Raw genomic sequence first — 18,975 nt, 5'->3', positions numbered from 1 at the left:
TGTTGGACTTAATTCTGCAGGCAGCAACTTTATTCAACTATGAAAAGGAATGTACAGAACACCAAGGTTAAACATCTGGATTTATTGAGAAACTGGAGCACAAAAATGCAGAAATGCCAACTACTTCCAAAACACATTTTTCCATAATTCCTCCCAAATTAGACAAAAGCATGATTGGCCACAGAAATGTAATTGTAATGCATTCCTGTCATTTCAGCGGCAGATCAGATTAAAACCACACTTTATACCAAACACAGTTTTCTACATTGTGGAAGATAGTGTTTCTTCTGTAACATATACAAACAGGCCTGTCAGTTCATGTGTAAGGTTGACATAAAGTAGATTACACGTTTGACAGCAAAAGGAAGTGGTTTATTTGTACATTTTGCATGCATATTCATGCAGTTGTGGCTACTGAAATGTTGACTAGGCTGCTAGCCCCGACTCCCTACTATCAGAGGCGAACAGCCACAAGTCCAAGAATACCCTTTCGATCCATACCTCTATAAAAATAAAGCACACACATCACTCATCTGGCAAAAAAGGGTTAGGCAACATAACAGATCTCATGACTGTAGGTAAAGAAACAAAAGTCACATGGCAAATTGTTCCTTCCAGTGAATTAAGTTTATATAAAATGGTCGATAAAATGACCACTCTAGTATCTACTTAAAAAATAAAGGGCATTATTTAAAATACAGTGTTACTTTATGTAGACAACCATAAAAAATAGAGAAACTAATGAGAGGGTTTATTGGCATTTAAGTGAGCAGCACTCATTAAGGGGCCTTATGAAGACGAGAGAGTCCTTCAAATCAGTATTACAAGGTTATCCAACAAACTTAAATAACTCATTTAAGTTGCATATTGAAAGTAGTACCCAAATCTAATTCAAGTATTTGGTCTTTATAGGCTATTGGTCTAATTTAGAAGTGCAAAGTAACCACAACCTCACAGACATCAGAATCTGTTTATTACTTTAAGGTTTGTAAAAGCAAATGGCTCAATGTTCAGAAGTTATAAGCCAACCTCTTGTTTCAGAGCAATTTATGAGGCTAGGAAAACAAATCATGCTTAGGCTGCAAGTGCTGCACAGAGGCCACTTTAAAATCCCACTGATTTCAATTGAATTTGAGCAGCTTGGTGGTGCACAGGATTGCAGTCTACTTTTTCATTCTTTAAAATGATTGGCTTGTTCACCCAAGAACTGCTAATGGCAAAAATCTGCTTATTTCCCAATTCTAATCCTCAGACACCACAACAATCTTCACAGTCTCATTTATGTCGGCACAAATAGAGGATTTTATGTTCAAAAGGGAGTAACAGACTGGCCAAAATGTGTTGAGTAACTATCCCTTGCTGTTTTGCCAGTGCATCGCAATTCAAAAACAGAATTAAACTGGAGAACACAACACGTTCCTCAAATACAGACTTTTGCAGAGTACTGTTTGCACAGGCAAGGAAACTATTGGGAAGCGGTTCATAGTTCAAAAATCAAAAATATTTTAAATAATTCCCTGAAATGACTCATTAGTCAGTATTCAACACATGAGACGTTAATTCTCTTTGGGTAGGACACAAACAGAACCATATTATCACTAAGAGAACATCACAGAAGAGTGTGAGAACTAGGGGGGTCAGGAAAGAGTTGGGGCAACTCTTTTTTGGCTAGCTTCAAAGTGCATCCTCATTTCCATGGCTTTCTACTGCCACACATCTCCGAGGCACAAAGCGATAGTACAACTGCTCGTCCCGGAACTCAAATTCATCGGCAATGTGCTGGATGATGCCTCCCTTCACCAGTCTTTCTCCATACACCACAGCTCCCCCACGGTCTAAGGCAAGGCCAACTTCCACGAGCCAGTTCACCAGGTCACAGCCACAGAAGACCCCGGCCACAGTCTTTGTGCCACACCTGTATGTCAAAGGAAGGATTCACCCACATGCTCTGTAAATCTCGTACCACCACTGTTTGATGGGTGAAGACAAAGGGGGAAAAATAGAGGGAAACAAGGAAAGACAGCATGACAGTTAAAAGAATTGTTAAAAAGGAGGTCATGTGTATAGTAAAGCATGGTTGTGGGTTTGTTTGTTTTTTGCAAACCTGGATTATCTTTTTTCTAAGTCACAATCAACATGCATGCACAAGTCATTTGAAGCAAGCATATGCATAAAATAACACTCTATGTGGGTTAGTATAGCATGAACTACCACTGGTTCAACATTCATAGTGGTACGAACTAAGATCTCTACTCCGTGTAACAAAAAGGATGGAAAGAATAGGGGAAATCCACGTTTCAATCAATCCGATTGCTACCTAGTTCATACAATATACAGCAGAAGTGGCAGTAAACCTGTTCTTGGACTGTACCATTTCAGACTGCAGGGGGAGGATTGCGTGCCTGCATTTGAAAAACGGAGAAACATTCAAAGTTGCTTTAGACCAAGTCAGGGTCCAGCTAGGCCATGACTGTGGACACTGACTCTCCAAGGTTTCCCCGCCCTACCTGGAGATGCTGGGGACTAAAAGAGATATAATTATGCTATCTTTACATGGTAGCAATATATTTCTTTTAATGATTGTTTCCATTTGGTTGTGTATTTTTGATGCGTTTTATTTATTGCTATGACTTTTGTTATGTTGGTAATTGTGTAAATCTTGTCACGTTGTCAACTATGGAAAGGGGGCATACAAATAAAATGATGATGATTCACACAGGCGATCAATCCCCCCTTAAAGTCTAAAGGAGGAACCATTCAGGGACTGTTTTGCCACCTTTCAAACATTCACTAGCACAACGTTTGGAGCAGCATTCTCTTCCGACTGAGAGCCATTTAAACCCGCTGGCCCCTAAGTCAAGGTTACCAAATCAGCAGGAGTCCATTGAAAAGCCCTCTAGCCTAGTTGCTGGTGCAGTTGCGCACAGCACTTGCCTGCAATGCATCTGTCTGGCAGGGTGGTGCCAATCCTGTATGGCAATTCATACAGCAAGGAGCTTTGAAACAGGTGAAGTGCTGCCTTGGGGGACTGTATGGCGACTCAGCTACCTTTTAATGCAATTACGTAACTTGTTTTTCAAGCTTAAATTGAGAATTCTTTATTACTGTATAAGAACAGTAATGGAACTTTTTTTAATTCCCCTAAATTGTCATAAATATGCAAGATAGTGCGAATGACATTTGGAAGAAAAAAAAGATCAAGTTCTATTTCCAATGACACATTGAGAGAAAAACTACCCACGACCACAAGGGTATTGTTCAGAAGTTGACCTGTGATAGTGAATGTTTCTGCTTATCTTGTAAGGAAGCATGTGTTAGAGAGCTAGAGCAAGCCAATATGACCAATTACACAAGGCAGCAAACCAACGTAAAGAAGGAACCCATCAGCATTTTTATTAAAATGAAGAGCAAAAATTTATTTGGATTAGTGAAGTGAAGCAGAGCCAACACACAAAAGGATGGAAGAAGAAGAAACAACAACAGAAGAGGACTGATGCCGGACATTCAACTGAGAAGGAGAGAGGAAAAAAAAAATTAGAAGAAAAACACGTACATGAGAAAGGATCAAGAGAAGGCACATATTTCACCACAGTATGGAAATAAGGATGCTCTACAAATGTACATACTCAAAACAAAACAAAAAAAAAAAAAGCATTTCGTTTCAGAACTTAAAAAACAAAGCCATCTTAGGAATTCCCAAGTACTGTTCTAAAATTCCTTTTCAGTAAGTCTATTATATGCCCCTCATCCCAAAAGACAAAACTTTTGGGAAATATGTGATCCTGAACTGGAAACCTCACTGCTTATATCTGAAAACATCGTGACAAACACAACTCTCTCATTTGGGAAAGGGGGGGGGACTTTCTTTCAGGCCAAGGGCTGCAGCACCCTGGTGAAAAGCTGCTGTGGGGGCTGCATTCTCAGAGTGGACAAGGCCAGACCCACATATAATCATACACCCCTAACACCAGACCCAGACCCAGAGACACACACACACAGAGCTATTGCCCCATGGACACAAGATCCCATTTTCTCCAAGACCCTTCCTCAGTCCTGACTGTGCAGGTGAATGAGCATCTAAACAATGCACAGTTGGGACTGCAAGCCTTGCCTTACAGCTATTCAGAGCGTCAAACTTAATAATGAACTTTGCATCCCAAAGACTGCATGCAAGAAATTGCAAGGTGTGTGGACAGCATTTTGAATATCTCTTAAGGAATGTAAGTACCTTTCTGCTGAGATATACCCACCCGGGCTCTCTGCTTTGGTCTCCTTGCAGCTGATTTTGCAGAGTTAGAAGCCACAATTACACGCTCTGGGACACACAAGTAAGTCCCCTTTTGCTAATCAGCTGCTCCTTCAATGAACAGATCCCCACCCGATTTAGGACTTCAGGTACATAATAAATTTTATCTCTAAAGTGATTAAAAAAAACACCACCAAGTCTTCCAAGAGTAGCATCAGTAAGAACTCCATTTGATGGGAGTTTTAAGCCCAAGATTTCTTGGTTTCATGCACTACTACGTGGAGGATGACAGGTTAGAAAACAGTAGCTTCCTCCACCTCTACTTTTGAGCTCTTGCATTAAATGTTTGAGGTTCAAATGTTTAAAATAAGACTTTCTAATGGTTGCAGCTTATATATTGATTGCACAAAATGGGAAGGGTTTGGATTGTTTGCAGTTGCCTGCTTGAAATCAAAAAGGCTGGAAAAGCTGACTAAACAGTTAAAAACACTGAATAGGCAACAAATGGAAAACAACTTTGTAGAAATAGGACATGCCTTTATAACATACATATCAGAAACCAATTTCATCCAACCTCTGCCAATGCATGCCAAACTGTAGTGGGATATATTTGGCTGAACTCTTTACGTTCTCATGAGGAGGGGCGGGGTTATATTTATTATATGGGGATTTTTTGCGTGTTATACTGGAAAATTAAATAAAATCATTTATTAAAATGTATTTTAAGGAGATGTACCATGAATTGTTTTTGATCAGCATGCAAAATGACTGGCTATAATTTGAGCATGCTAGCATGATCTACTATATATTTTGGAAAGAAGTTTGTTCTCTAGGCATATAGAAGATCTTTTAAGGTATCATAAGCAAATTTTGTATGATGGTTCCTGAGATCAAGGAGCAGATTTTTGCCTTGAGTTTCAGGATACAACAGCATGCCATTTTGAATCAACACACCAAACTTTTCAAGACAGCACTCACTTTAATCACTAATTTCAAAACTGCACTGAATTTTTGGTTCCTTAGAATCCCTCAGCAATGCCAGCCACTTTCCACTAGTCTGACACTATGTGAACTCAGAAAAAGAATCTTGAAAATGATTTCCTGTCGTTTTGGTTTAAGACCAAGCATACCTTAGTCAAGGAATTAGAAAACAAAACACAAGTCTAGAGGCTTTCACATGCATATTTAGTGTTATTCGGAAGTGTTTCCAGCACAAAACACTCAAAGATTAGGACACCAGAACTGATTGCAAAGTGTACCCATCATCCAAGAATAGAAACAGTTTGAATAAATCTTTACATTGATATACAGCCCCACCTTCTGTCTTGGACAATGCTCCTGACACACATCTCTTTGTGGTAGTTAACAAACTGTTGGCACGTCATCCGGATTTCCTCCGGTACAGTGGATTCCCTGCGCTCCGATGTCCTGTTTCCCCAGAGGAATTCAAACCTGGAGAGAGAAAAAGTCAATCTGAAACAAGCCCATTGAAATATTACAACAAATAAAAAGAAATAGCAAATAGGAACGTCTTATTATAAATATCTATGTACATTATCTTTCTATTATGTATAGATGAGTTATCACATCAGGTCTTTGAAAATAATTAGTTTCAAGGGAGAAGCAGTATGATAATTTTTTTTGGTTTTTTTGCCTTAGAAAAATTGTGCATGGAATAGAAAACGGGACAAATAGGTGTGAATTTCTGCTCCTGAATTCAAGTACAGTCATACCTCGGAAAGCCAAACGTCTTGCGAGACAAATGTTTTGGCTCCTGAATGCCACGCGAAACTGGAAGTGAGTGTTCTGGACTGCGAATGTTATTTGGAACTTGGAACGACCGTCACAACTTCCGCGGCTTCCGATGGCTGCAGGAGCTTCCTGCAACCAATCTGAAGTGCCTCGGTTCCTGAACAGTTTGGAAGTCGAACGGACTTCTGGAAAAGATTCTGTTTTACTTCTGAGGTGTGATTGTACCCTTTGGGCTGATTTATACACACTTGTTCGTCATTTGGTGACTATAGCTTGGATCCTAAGCTGCTCTGTTCATGTAAGGAGGACAGCAATTTGTAAACTCCACCCCTGCTCACCGTATTAATATCTCCTACCATCCTCAAGCCCCCCCCTCAATCCCATATAGCAGATTCTCAAGAACAGAGGGCCACACAGAGAATGAGTTGAAGAGAAAGCCCCATTCCATGTATGTGAATGTTGTTTCGTGAATGGTACAAAAGTTAAGAGCTGCACAGAGGAGCAGGCAGAAATAACATTAATTGGGGGTTAAATCTGAAAGACAGTTGGCATTATTAACACATTCATATACTTATTTGGAAAATTACCTCCGTTTGAATGGAAGAATAATAAGATGTTTGTCTAAACCAAAAATTCCAAAAGAAATGAATCCCTGAAAAAGAATGGATTGTTATTATTTTTTAAAAAAGAAACATTGATAAGTAGACCATTAAAATCCAATGAATTTTAAGGTATCACAAGACACTTTGTGGCTTTTATTTTACTTCAGGTTATACACGCACGTTCTCACACACAAGTGTGTATGTGGTAACAGCAGCAGGAATTAAAATAAGTGCTACTACAAATACCTAAGTTACAAGTTAATGACTACTTTCAATAATGTGCACTAATTGAAATCTGCAGGCCTTGATGACAGTCAGCTGATAATGCTGAAACATCCATCCATCCTCTGTCTTGGTGACAGATGCTAATGAAACATCTGTCTATTGGAAATGAGTATTTCCCCCCTTCCTTTTAAGACTGGTACAGCAGCCAGGAACCCAGTGCAACTTGTCAGAGCGCATTGACAGAGCGAGTACTTTCAACATAATTTTCTTCAAGTTCATAATAAGCAAAGGAACAAAGAGGGGCCCCTTCCTCCCTTCCTGGCAAACTCTTTTTATCCCAATCTTCTTATGCATGCTAACTGGGTTCAGTGAGATGTTGTCTCAGTTAAGTGAATGTAAGATCAGAGATGTGATGTCAGAGTCAATATTACCTGACCAAAATTAAATACAGCGCAAAAGAATTGTAGTTCCACATAGAGTCTTCCAGGTTCTTGGTTGAACAACCACCACAAACAGCTGGATAAATTCTGGGGGAAGACAAGAAGAACAAATATTTTTAAAGCTTCACGTTTTTTGTGTGTGAATTTTGTTATTTTTATTGCAATCCACTTTAGGGCTTGCAACGAGGTGGAATGCACTTCTGTTTAACAAAATGCTTTTCCAATGGAATAATATAGTAAAGCCATGGGTTGTATGTATTCAAAGTAGAACTAAGGGGGAACAGTCCATCAACACAATGATTTGTCTCTGTGCAAGAGAATGTTCTTCCTACCCATCCCAGTGCACCCTCTTAAATCTGTTCTGGGGTTCCCACTACCTTATGGAGCAGATTTGGATATGGTGGGGCACACAGGGGAAGCCCCAATGTCCAAACACAACTCATTTGGACTTACAAAACTGTTTGGTTGAGTACCACGCCCCAAGAATTTAATGAAATGTTCATTTCACTAAATACACAGCTGATGGAACCACCAGCCCATCTCTTTGTCATCACTCCAATGCTGTCTGCTGTTATACCAACACTTGAAAGCATGATAAGAAAGCACGACTACAGGTGTGGTAGCCTATTTCAGAGGTAGACAACAGGGTGTCCTTCAGAGGTTGTTAAGATTCAACTCCCATTGGACCCAGTCAGCAAGATTAGGGACAATGTAGCCCAGAACATGTGAAAGACGCCATGCCAGCCACTCTTTGTGCAATACCTCTTCATTACACCTCAACAGATGGCATATCACTATTTAATGCAGGTCACTTCAAGATATCATTCCATGCAAAGGATTTATGCAATGTTCTTATATTAACACAACTAAGGAGGAGTAGATAGGAAACTGACAATATCACATCAGACCACTGGTCCACCTACTGTGAACCAACGCTGTGCATTGCTGAGGACCTCTAGAATTTCGATGCAAATGCAAGCAACCTACTTGACATGAATGTTGTGAAGATAAGATTGGGGGTGGCGGAGAATGATGCAGTGAGCTCTTCAGAGGAAAGATGGGATGTAAATGCAGCAAATAAAAAATGCTGCATAAATTATAATGGCATTGAAACTTTCCCCTCCCTGCACTGACTTCCCTAAACATTGGTGTGAATCAATGAACTAAAACAGTTATCAGAAGAGGTGGGAAAAAAAGCAATTTACAGCAAAGAGGCCCACAATGAGAAGCAAGCACAGCAGCACATGTCTAGCCAGCTGCTTGTCTCCAGTTTGCAGAAGCTGCTCTTCCTGGACCAAGGCACAGCTCTGAGAACTGCATGGACTTAAGCACCGATTTGCTGAAAAACATTAAAGTGCGACATATGTTAAGTTTTTCATTTTGCCCAATTGATATGTAATTACCATTGATTACTATCATATTGATTACTATCATATTGTTAAAGCAAAAGCATCCCCCCCCCCTAGAAAACACTAATCAGAAAAATAAACTGCATGTCCTTTCTTTTCCATTGCATTCAAACACGCCCCGCCCCCTGCTTGTGAAAGACTATATTGGCTGCTTGCATCAAGGAGTGAAAGCCTTGAGTTTTGACCCAGGCCAACAGCTACCCTATTTCTGTGACCTTACAAAGCAACAGGGGCAGTTACCACTTGAATGGCTTAAAACAGCACAGCACTAAAGCGATTCACTGGAACAGGCTTTTAATCCAGCATTAAATTTCCTGGTCAGGTGTGGGGAGGAGAGAAACGAGAAAGGAAATACTGGCACTAACGTACCAACCCACAATGCTTTCTACATGGTATAGCCTTATTAAGCTGAATATCAGCATGCTGGCATTTTATTTCTTCGGCCCCACATCAAATTCCATAGGTGAAACATAACGTAATAGAATTTAGGGCGGGGTTCAATGAAGTGTGCAGTAGGGCTTCCCCACAATCTGCTCTAGAGGGTTGGGTGAAACCCCAGAAAAGATTTATGGGGTATGCAGAGATAGCTTTTTTTCAGCAGGAACTCTGTTCCAGCACCATTGCTGTTATAAGAGAACAAGGAAGGCGTTCACAGCAAGTTCCAGCACCTCTTTTTTAGAAAAATAGCACTGGCACTGGCAAGTGGACCTCGTTTCTCATATACATCAACAGCTAAGCACTACAATGAATTCCACTTCTAAAGTTGAATTCGGTGTATTTATAGAAAGCGTCAAAAGTTCTTGACCGCAAAAATCGTTCCTGCCACCAGATGGCAGCAAGAGGTCAACAAATTCCCATACAGGGAGCTTGCTGCAACTGAACACTGGATTCCTTTCTGCTGCCAATCTTAGCAGCGATAGTTCCTGCTAACTTAGATGAGTAGTTCAAGAGGCCTAGGCTCCTTTCCTCTTCCTTACTTGTTAACCAATGACACACACTCTAGTCTCTCTAGTCAAGTCGTTCGCTGTGCCAAAGAATATGCTGCCCTTCTTGACAAACAGGTGAAATTATTTTCTTCCTGCTACTGCTTCCTTTGTTGTGTGATCCTCTATAGACCCACAAAGAACATAGGGAGTTGCTGTCCCCAAACATTATGGTTTTCTATCCATCCCATATAAAGCCTCTTAGAATTTTCTCTGAAGATTGTGGGATATGGTGCAGCGGTAAAAAAAAAGGTAAAAAGTTAAAGGACCCCTGGACAGTTAAGTCCAGTCAAAGGCAACTATGGGGTTGCAGCGCTGATCACGCTTTCAGGCCGAGGGAGCTGGTGTTTGTCCACAGACAGCTTTCCGGGTCATGTGGCCAGCAGGACTAAACTGCTTCTGGTGCAACGGGACACCGTGATGGAAATCAGAGCGCACAGAAATGCCATTTACCTTCCCGCCACAGCAGTACCTATTTATCTACTTGCACTGGCGTGCTTTCAAACTGCTAGGTTGGCAGGAGCTGGGACAGAGCAACGGGAGCTCACCCTGTTGTGGGGATTCGAACCGCCGACCTTCTGATCGGCAAGCCCTAGGCTCAGTGGTTTAGACCACAGCGCCACCTGTGTCCCTACATGCAGAAAGTGCAAAGGGGCTAGCGGGATGATGCCTTGATTTTCCAGCTGTCTCAAAAGCAAGCTACGGTCGTCGTCCCCCGCCATTCTAACCCTCACCCAAATTGTAACAGGAGGCAGTGAATGACTTCCTACACCCCTACTGTCAAAAGTTACTTTTGGGCTTATCCATTTTTTCACTCACTGGAAATTAAGCTTGCTATAAGTTTGGCCAGAGTTATCAAATAATTTTCCGAGACCCGTGTGGCAGTACATGAATACGAAGTACACACATGATGCTCTGAAGAAAACACACACACACACCGACCAAACTCAACCATAAGAGCTCCCTTTATGTATTAACTGTGCAGCTGGAAGTCCACACATAGAAAAGAGCAATGGCCACTGGCCCTCTCTGCCCTTCCTGCGCACAGACCCCCTTCACAGGACTGATATGTGAAAAGGTTTGTAACTTGAAATGTTGGTGGTGTACTCTCGGCCGTGCACATGCAGGCCTCTTAATGAACACATGTGCAATTTCACATGCTTCCGTTTTAAAACTTGTAAATGGGCTTGAACGTCACAGGATACTACAGCTGTGCTTCACCTGTCTCAATCGATGTCGTGCAGTTATCGCGGGCGCTGCTACTACTGGATCCTGGCTCTCCTTCAGAACAGCATAACCTTCTATTCGGTTTTTGGCACTCACAGCACCCTAGAGGAAAAATGGCAGATTAGAAAGGTGTCTATTTTTCTAGAGGGCATTGTGACACAGCAAGACAAAATTATGCTCTTTTAAATGGGCCTGCAATGGGTTTGCAATTCTACTGCAGTACATTATTTGAGGCGGGCATTCAGACATCACTGCCAAGGTGAGCGGGGGATCGCAAGTGGCAATGTCTACAAGTTTAGGTGTGGAATATGCATGCCCGGGTCGAAACAAAATGGAAAACAATTGCCTGACAGAGGCCTTAGTATGCCCTATTGCCATCAAAGGTAACCAGGCTTCTTCTATTAAGGATTTATCATACCTCTTTCCATTGAAGGGTCCACTAACGAACGAGAAGAACTGTCTGGAGATCTACTGCGCTCGTTAAATTCCCTTTCTGTTTCCTCTGTTTGACTGTGTTGGGAATCTTGGGTCAACACCTCATAGCTGGCTTCCATTCCAGATCTGTTCATACACATGAGTGATACACCCGATATCAATATGCTGATGGATACGATAACTGCTGTGATAATCATCTGCAAAAATGGGGGAGAGGGAAAGAGAGGCAGGAGTTCAGTAGGTCCCTTGTCATTTGAAAGAACCTATGCAAGCTATGCGAAATACAGCATCACTGTCTCTAGAATACTGAATAAAACAAATGCTATTCGCTTATTCGAGGCTTTTAAAGTCAAAGGCTGGGAACAGATGTTTGTATTACAGTACAAGTCGCTTTTTGAGGGGGAGAAAGGAACCAAAAATACAATAGTAATGTTCCATTTGCCACACACCTACCTCAGCTTTATTTAGAACTTCCTGCTGAGACCTGTGCCTCCTCTGGTTCATACTGTATACCAGATGTCAAGTTTAATGTCGGCTTTGCAACTTCTCAAGCAAAATAATCTAATCCTCAGTACTTTGCCAACATCCCCTTTCTCTACCCAGCACCACACATATAATTCTGTCAAGCATATAGAAATCTCGGCTGCTAAAGCACTCTTCAAGTATTGCTTTTAAGGGATGCGGTCAATTCTACACCTTGTTTCTTGGAAGTTGTGTTTCTTCCCCCCCTGTAAAAGTGAATCCAAGATTACAGTGGTACCTCAGGTTAAGAACTTAATTCGTTCTGGAGGTCTGTTCTTAACCTGAAACTGTTCTTAACCTGAAGCATCACTTTAGCTAATGGGGCCTCCCGCTGCCGCCGCACCACCACTGCACGATTTCTGTTCTTACCCTGAAGCAAAGTTCTTAACCCGAGGTAATATTTCTGGGTTAGCGGAGTCTGTAACCTGAAGTGTATGTAACCTGAAGCATATGTAACCCGAGGTACCACTGTATTCTGAAGCTTTCAGGACAACCACTTTTGCCCTGTACTGTCTTATACAATTCCAAGACTGTTTGCCACTGTATAAAGATGGAAAGTGCATAGTAGGGGTGGGAAAGCCTAAGGATGAGGGGGGCTGAACAAGGCCCTGCAGGTCAGGCTTCCTCAACCTCGGCCCTCCAGATGTTTTGAGACTACAATTCCCATCAACCCTGACCACTGGTCCTGCTAGCTAGGGATCATGGGAGTTGTAGGCCAAAAAAAAAATGTGGAGGGCCGAGGTTGAGGAAGCCTGCTCCAGGTCTTCTAAGCAGTCACTGTGATTCTCCTCAGGCCATACATCACTGCCCTTGTTTCAATACTGCTTGAAACTCCATTTGTTTGCCTGGGTAGAGGGGTGTGCCGTCTGGCTGGAACATAGCTTGCTGTACAAAAAGGTAAGAACTGTTGGTTTTGCAAGCCCCCTCCATAGAGGCTGGCCCCTCTCACTGTCCTCGGAGCTTGCTTACCGGTAACCTCCTCTGGCTGATATCCAGACAGACCAGGGAGATTTTGATAGGCGACATTTTCCCAAGCTTGGGCAAAATGCACAACCCCTCCCTCCTGCTTCCGCAGGGGAAAGAAAATAAGTCAGAAATCTATTTACATGATGTTTATTCCTGACATTACAGCACTAGAGAAAAACACGTCCTTTCAGTTCAGTTCTTCCAGCAGGTCTGACAAACTTCCTGAACATGCGCACACAGAAGGTTTCAAGTTACACTCTTCACAAAGACTTATCCAGCCTGTGAACGTCCTGGGAAAATCTTCTTTCCCAGAGATAAGCGCATCATGTGGTGTCAACCATCTGGCTGTCTGCAGCGGTGATGTTTCCATATACTGACAAGAACTACATCAGTTACGGCACCAACTTTTGCCTTATGGCCCTCTGTAAGGTTGCCCACAAGTAAATAAGCCGCTTGGGCTGAAAGGATATCCCTCCCCTGGAAGGCAGAATTCACGAACACTGACTATGGAAGGTCAACTATTAAAAGACAGGAGCGGAAGAACCTCCATACCTGATCTTTTCCATAAAAGAACGCAGAATCAATGATGTTATCCGAGCGTTCACCAGCGATTAACAGGATTCCCACAAGAACAGCTGGGATGCTGCAGTAAACAAAAAAACCAAGATGAACCACACAGGTCTTTAGCTTCTGGCTTCCTGTGTATTTTCTCAGTAAAGAGCCTCTGCCAACATACCCCCAGCCAGCTATAATGATAAATCCGACAGGGATCTTTATGGCTTCTCTTCTTTTCAAAAGCAGCAGAGAGAAAGATAAGAAACCTGATAACGAGAAAGTTTGAAACTTGGTTTATTTCTTTTTAAGGAAGCAGCGTCCCCCCCCCCCCCGACCCACTAAAGTGGGATGCCTCATCCCCTTATAACCACTGAAGGTATTAAGAAATAAGGATACACTGTAGGAAACAGGAACATAGGAAGATGCTGCACACAAAGTAGACCACCTCAACAGCTCTGTTGGTAGAGCATGAGACTCTTAACCTCAGGGCGAGGGGTTTGAGCCCCACAATGGGCAAAAAAAATCCCGCATTGCAGGGGGTTGGACTAGATGACCCTCGAGGTCCCTTCCAACTCTACAATTCTAAGATTCGATGAAAGGCAGACCAAACTAGCAGCAACTCTCTTCAGACAGGAGTCTTCTCATCTCTATCTAGAGATTCAGGAGACTAAGTCCCAGGATGCAAAGCATGTGCTCTTTTACTGATCTAGCACAGACTTCTAACATATGCAACCATCCAGCTGGCAGGCATATGCAGGATAATCCAGACTAGGAAGGAAGCTGTTGTTAGCGTAGCGACTAACAGAAACGAGATGCAATCCAGATCAATTCCCAGCTCAGCCACGGACTCAACTAGGTGGTTTGAGGCAAGCCACTTTCCTACTCAACGTCCAATCTGCAACATAAAAGTTACCCTATTTTTTGCTCTATAGGACACACTTTTTCCCCTCCAAAAATTAAGGGGAAATGTGTGTGCGTCCTATGGAGTGAATGCAGGCTCCTTGGCTTCAGCGATAGCAACGCGAAGCCTCCGAAGCGCAGAGTGAGTGCTCCCTCCTCGCTCCGGAGGCTTCGCGTTGCTTTTGCTGAAGCCTGGAGAGCGAGAGGAGTCGGTGTGCACAGAGCCCTCTCGCTCTCCAGGCTTCAGGGATAGCCGCCTGAAGCCTTTGGAGCCCAGTGCGAGTTCCCGCTGCGCTCCAGAGGCTTCGGGTTCCTTTTGCTGAAGCCGGGAGAGCAAGACTCTCCTGGCTTCAGAAGAGAGGGAGAGCTGAGCAGCGCCCCTTCAGCGAAGCAGCAGGAGAAATGGAAGGGGCTCCGTTTCTCCTGCCGCTTCGCTGAAGGGGGAGAATTATTTTTTCTTGTTCTCCCCCTCTAAAACAAGGTGCGTCCTATGGTCGGATGTGTCCTATAGAGTGAAAAATATGGTAATACTGGCCCTTCCTTACAGGGATGTTGTGAATATTATGATGATTCTAATGTGTGTGATGTAATTTGCACACAGAAAACGCTATATGAATGCAAAGCATTCTTGGCACCCCAGTGACAGGGGTGAGGCTGGACACCCCAGGAAAAACAGACTGACTTGGCTTGGAAGAAATAAAACGTACAGGCCACTATCACAAAGGCGCTATTAATTAAGAGGGGAAATAACTTGCGAGATCACCATAATGCACGTGGAGTTGCATTATGGATACCCCATATTACTGCTTTTTAGCTTACCTGTCCACAAAAAAGCACTGTAAAGCGCACTGTACAGGAAGATGAACACAAGGATTTGCAGAGTGATGCTTCTCTCTTTAATAGTGAAATTCCACATTACCATTCCAACACAGGCTACAAACTGAAAGGTAAAAATCAGATTTATTTTTAATTCACTTTACGGGTTCGCCATGCAATGGAAGACATCTCAGAAATTAAAATTCACGTAATTAATGGACTGATTGATTAACAGGTTAATTGTAGCTTTCCCTTTGCCCTGTTACTTTGGGGTGGGAAGGGGAAGAGGTGGAGCGGTTTTTCTGTTTCCCTTCCATGGCCTATAATAGAGATAGTATCAGAAAAGAGCTTTATTTTATTTTAGATTATACAATGCTTGTGCCAGAGAAGACATAATCTCGGAAGAGGCATGCTTGCCCCCTCTTGTCAGAATGGGTAATGCCTCTAAGACAGGGTGGGGTATCCCACTGTTGAGTATCCCAGCAGGCCAATCTTGCCCTGCAAGGCCATTTCCCCCAAATGACATCCATTTGCCCATCAGCTGACACTACTTGCAATGGATGGCAGGACAGGGTTTCGTCCTGCATTGGCTACATGCACTGTTTCTAGCAGACAAGCACAGAAATTTGCACATTCAGCTTGCAATATTGTGAAAGGACCAAGTTTGCATATACAGTGGCACCTTGGTTTATGAAATTAATCCGTTCCGGAAGTCCGTTCTTAAACCAAAGCGTTCTTCAACGAAGGCGTGCTTTCCCATAGCTGCAGGGGACTCAATTTACAAATGGAACACACTCAACAGGAAGCGAAACATGTTCTGCTTCCAAAGCAAAATTCACAAACCAAAACAGCTACTTCTGGGTTTGCAGCGTTCTTGTTCATAAACTAAGCTGTTCTCAAATCAAGGTAATGCAATGCTTGGGGCAAGGGGAATTTCCCAACCCTGCCTTTTCATTGCAGGTGCCTCTGAAAGATTTCCCCAAGTTTCTCTCCCCAGAGTCTCATATTCTACCCAACTCTCAGGGAAAACTTTTGTTGGAGTACGCAGAAAGCTGCAGTGGAGAATTCCCCTTGCAGAAGCAACTGAATGTATCGATTTATCTCTCATTGTTCATATTCTTCCATATGAACACAAAGCAACATACATGGGATTTCCAGGTTATCTCCTGGTTACATTAGCCAGGCCTACTTGGTTTCACTAGGATGGCTGTCTGTGGCACACGCCTTCAGAGCTTCAGCAGAAAACAAAACACTTCCTATTCATTATTACTTTCAAAACCATCCCTTTTACAAGAAATGTTCCATATGTTTACAGTCCACGTTATACTGACCTGAGCAATGAGTAAGTTAGTTGTAAGCATGTGAGGAAGCTGCTTGTATTTTTTACTTAGAAGAATAACACCAAGGGACCAGATCTGAAATACAGGTAAGAGAGTCAAATTCCAGTTTCTTTACAAAGAAGGGAGCACATCAAATGCATGCATGTGTTTGGTCAAAACCTGTCCCTTGTGAGAGTCAGCATTCCGATTTTTACAAGCGAGTTAATTATCAAGCCCCTTTAAAATGTTCCGTTTGCTTAACAGGCAGAAACCACCACCGACTCTCGACATGCTTAGCTACCCTGTCTTGTCCACTGCACAAAAAACTTTGAATGCAGCTACAGCTAGCCCAATCAAGAGATCAAGTTTTTCCATTTTGGTTTCAAGCACAGAAGACTTCAGTCTGAAATATAAAATACCCTGAAAACAAGGATTCTGTAGATAGAGCTAGGTGGTGTGCAGTTTCAATGCAGCTCCCTCTATTTTGCAGCCTTTACCAAAGGTGTCGAACTCAGGACGCAAGGAAGAAATGCGCTAAGAGGAAGGCATGCTTGGGAAATCTACACTGCCCGGAAACCAATGTCCCCACTGTGGAAGGACGTGTGGATCCAGAATTGGCCTCCACAGTCGCTTACGGACTCATTGCTGAAATCGCGTTCATGGAAAACAATCTTACTCGGCTACGAGTGATTGCCAAAGAAGAAGACCCCCTTCCCCCACATGAAAATATTCATGTACAGTTTTCACCCACAGGGTATAAACACATAGGCTGTATTCAACATAGCACCAAGGAGATTCCTCTCCTGAGCAAGGAGAAATTCTTGCACTGGCAGAACTCTCTCTCCCCCCACTGTAGGATGTTCTGTAGAGTTCTCCTGACCCTTCTGAGCAAGACTTGGGGAGGGCACAGAAGGAAGTCTAGCAGGAATCCTTGGCACTGGCTTCTGCTGGCACAAGTTAGTTGGACAGAGGCCATTCCCCACCCCACCCCCCAAATACAGACATATATATGAAAATGTAATTTTCAGACATATATATGAAAATGTAATTTTCAGACATATATATGAAAATGTAATTTTCAGACATATATATGAAAATGTAATTTGTGAAACAGTCCTCAGTCTGGAACAGCACAGCACAAGAAGTGCTTGGTGTCTTATTCATAAAACAGGAACATCCATAGATATACGTGTAAATAGGGCTACCTGTAAAAAAACCCCATCTGACAGCGTAGGGGGGGAGGGAAATCTATTAATAAGTCTGGTACAGTGGTACCTCGGGCTAAGATCTTAATTCATTCTGGAGGTCTGTTCTTAACCTGAAACTGTTCTTAACCTGAAGCACCACTTTAGCTAATGGGGCCTCCTGACGCCGCCGCACGATTTCTGTTCTCATCCTGAAGCAAAGTTCTTAATCCGAGGTACTATTTCTGGGTTAGTGGAGTCTATAACCTGAAGCGTCTGTAACTTGTAGCATATGTAACCTGAGGTACCACTGTATTCTGAAGCTTTCAGGACAACCGCTTTTGCCCTGTACTGTCATACAATTCCAAGACTGTTTGCCATTATCACAAGCTTGTTAACGTTACAGGTAACCTTTTAACAAGAAGGGTTAGAATTTCACATAGCCCAGATTGTCAGCTTCTATTAACCTGCAAGTCTTCCAGCAACTGGCTATGGTAGAAACTGAAAACCCAACACCATGCATGTTTACTTGGAATTAAGCATGCTGTGTTCAATGGCAATTACTTCCAAGTAAGCATGCTCAGGTTTACACTGTCAGGCTTACATGTTTGAACATGCATGTTTACATGCTTCATTCCTCACCCCCCAAACGCAGTTTCGAAAATTTAAAACTCACCAAAGAGACAAGGCTGACGATACTGATATCAAAGCTAACGTTTTGGATTGCAGATGCCAGTCTAGTGGGATCCATAGATGGAATAGTCAACAGCCAGGCAGAAACATACATGATGGGGGCAGAGACAAAAGTGCTGATCACCATACCAGAAGTTATCTACAATCAGAAATTAAGGTGACAGCAAGAACATATGACTTCAACTGCAGATCAGGAGAGGAATATAAATGGGTGAAAACACAACTATAATGATGTGTGAGCTTTGTGGATCAACATCATCTGATGCAATTTATAAATGGAAAGTATTAAGCAAGTAAAAGCCCGCAACACCATTTTAATAATTAATAATCAAAATCTTATTATCAAATTTGTATTCCACCCTTCAATCTAAAGGTTTCCAAGGGAAATATGCAATATTAAAATACACAGCTTAGTACAAGAACCATAAAACAAACAATATACAGTGGAACCTCGGTTTTCCAGCGTCTCGGAAGCTGAACACCCAGAAGTAATTGCTTTCATTTTTGAACGTGCCTCGGAAGTCAAACGGCTTCTGAGGCACGCTTTTCATTCTTCCCCCATTGACTTTGCAGCCAGCCCACTGATCCTCGGTTTTCAAATATTTCGGAAGTTGAACAGTCTTCCAGAACAGATTACGTTCAGAAACAGAGGTTCCACTGTACAAAACATCAAGAATGAAGAAATTTAGACAATCTATAGC

General features: G+C 42.5%; 1 protein-coding gene across 2 annotated transcripts in view; it reads right to left on the bottom strand.

Annotated features, from left to right (window-relative positions):
* Positions 1-67: 67 nt before the first annotated feature.
* The window catches only part of GPR155 (G protein-coupled receptor 155), a 32,989-nt gene continuing 14,081 nt past the window's right edge, over positions 68-18,975 (bottom strand). The window contains exons 5-16 of one of the 2 annotated variants that reach the window (XM_079977732.1): positions 18,258-18,413; positions 16,410-16,493; positions 15,082-15,202; positions 13,544-13,628; positions 13,360-13,450; positions 11,303-11,516; positions 10,879-10,986; positions 8,471-8,604; positions 7,257-7,352; positions 6,586-6,650; positions 5,564-5,698; positions 68-1,915 (exon numbers count right to left, since the gene is read on the bottom strand). In XM_079977732.1, coding sequence (XP_079833858.1) covers positions 1,675-1,915; positions 5,564-5,698; positions 6,586-6,650; positions 7,257-7,352; positions 8,471-8,604; positions 10,879-10,986; positions 11,303-11,516; positions 13,360-13,450; positions 13,544-13,628; positions 15,082-15,202; positions 16,410-16,493; positions 18,258-18,413 — 1,530 coding nt within the window. In that variant the 3' untranslated portion in view covers positions 68-1,674. Of the gene's footprint in view, positions 1,969-5,563; positions 5,699-6,585; positions 6,651-7,256; positions 7,353-8,470; positions 8,605-10,878; positions 10,987-11,302; positions 11,517-13,359; positions 13,451-13,543; positions 13,629-15,081; positions 15,203-16,409; positions 16,494-18,257; positions 18,414-18,975 lie in introns of both variants that reach the window. The other variant, XM_079977733.1, reaches the window with a different exon arrangement.

This window comes from Podarcis cretensis (genome assembly GCF_951804945.1).
Source record: "Podarcis cretensis genome assembly, chromosome: 1".
NCBI lineage: Eukaryota > Metazoa > Chordata > Lepidosauria > Squamata > Lacertidae > Podarcis > Podarcis cretensis.
This window is presented reverse-complemented; position numbering and strand designations above follow the sequence as displayed.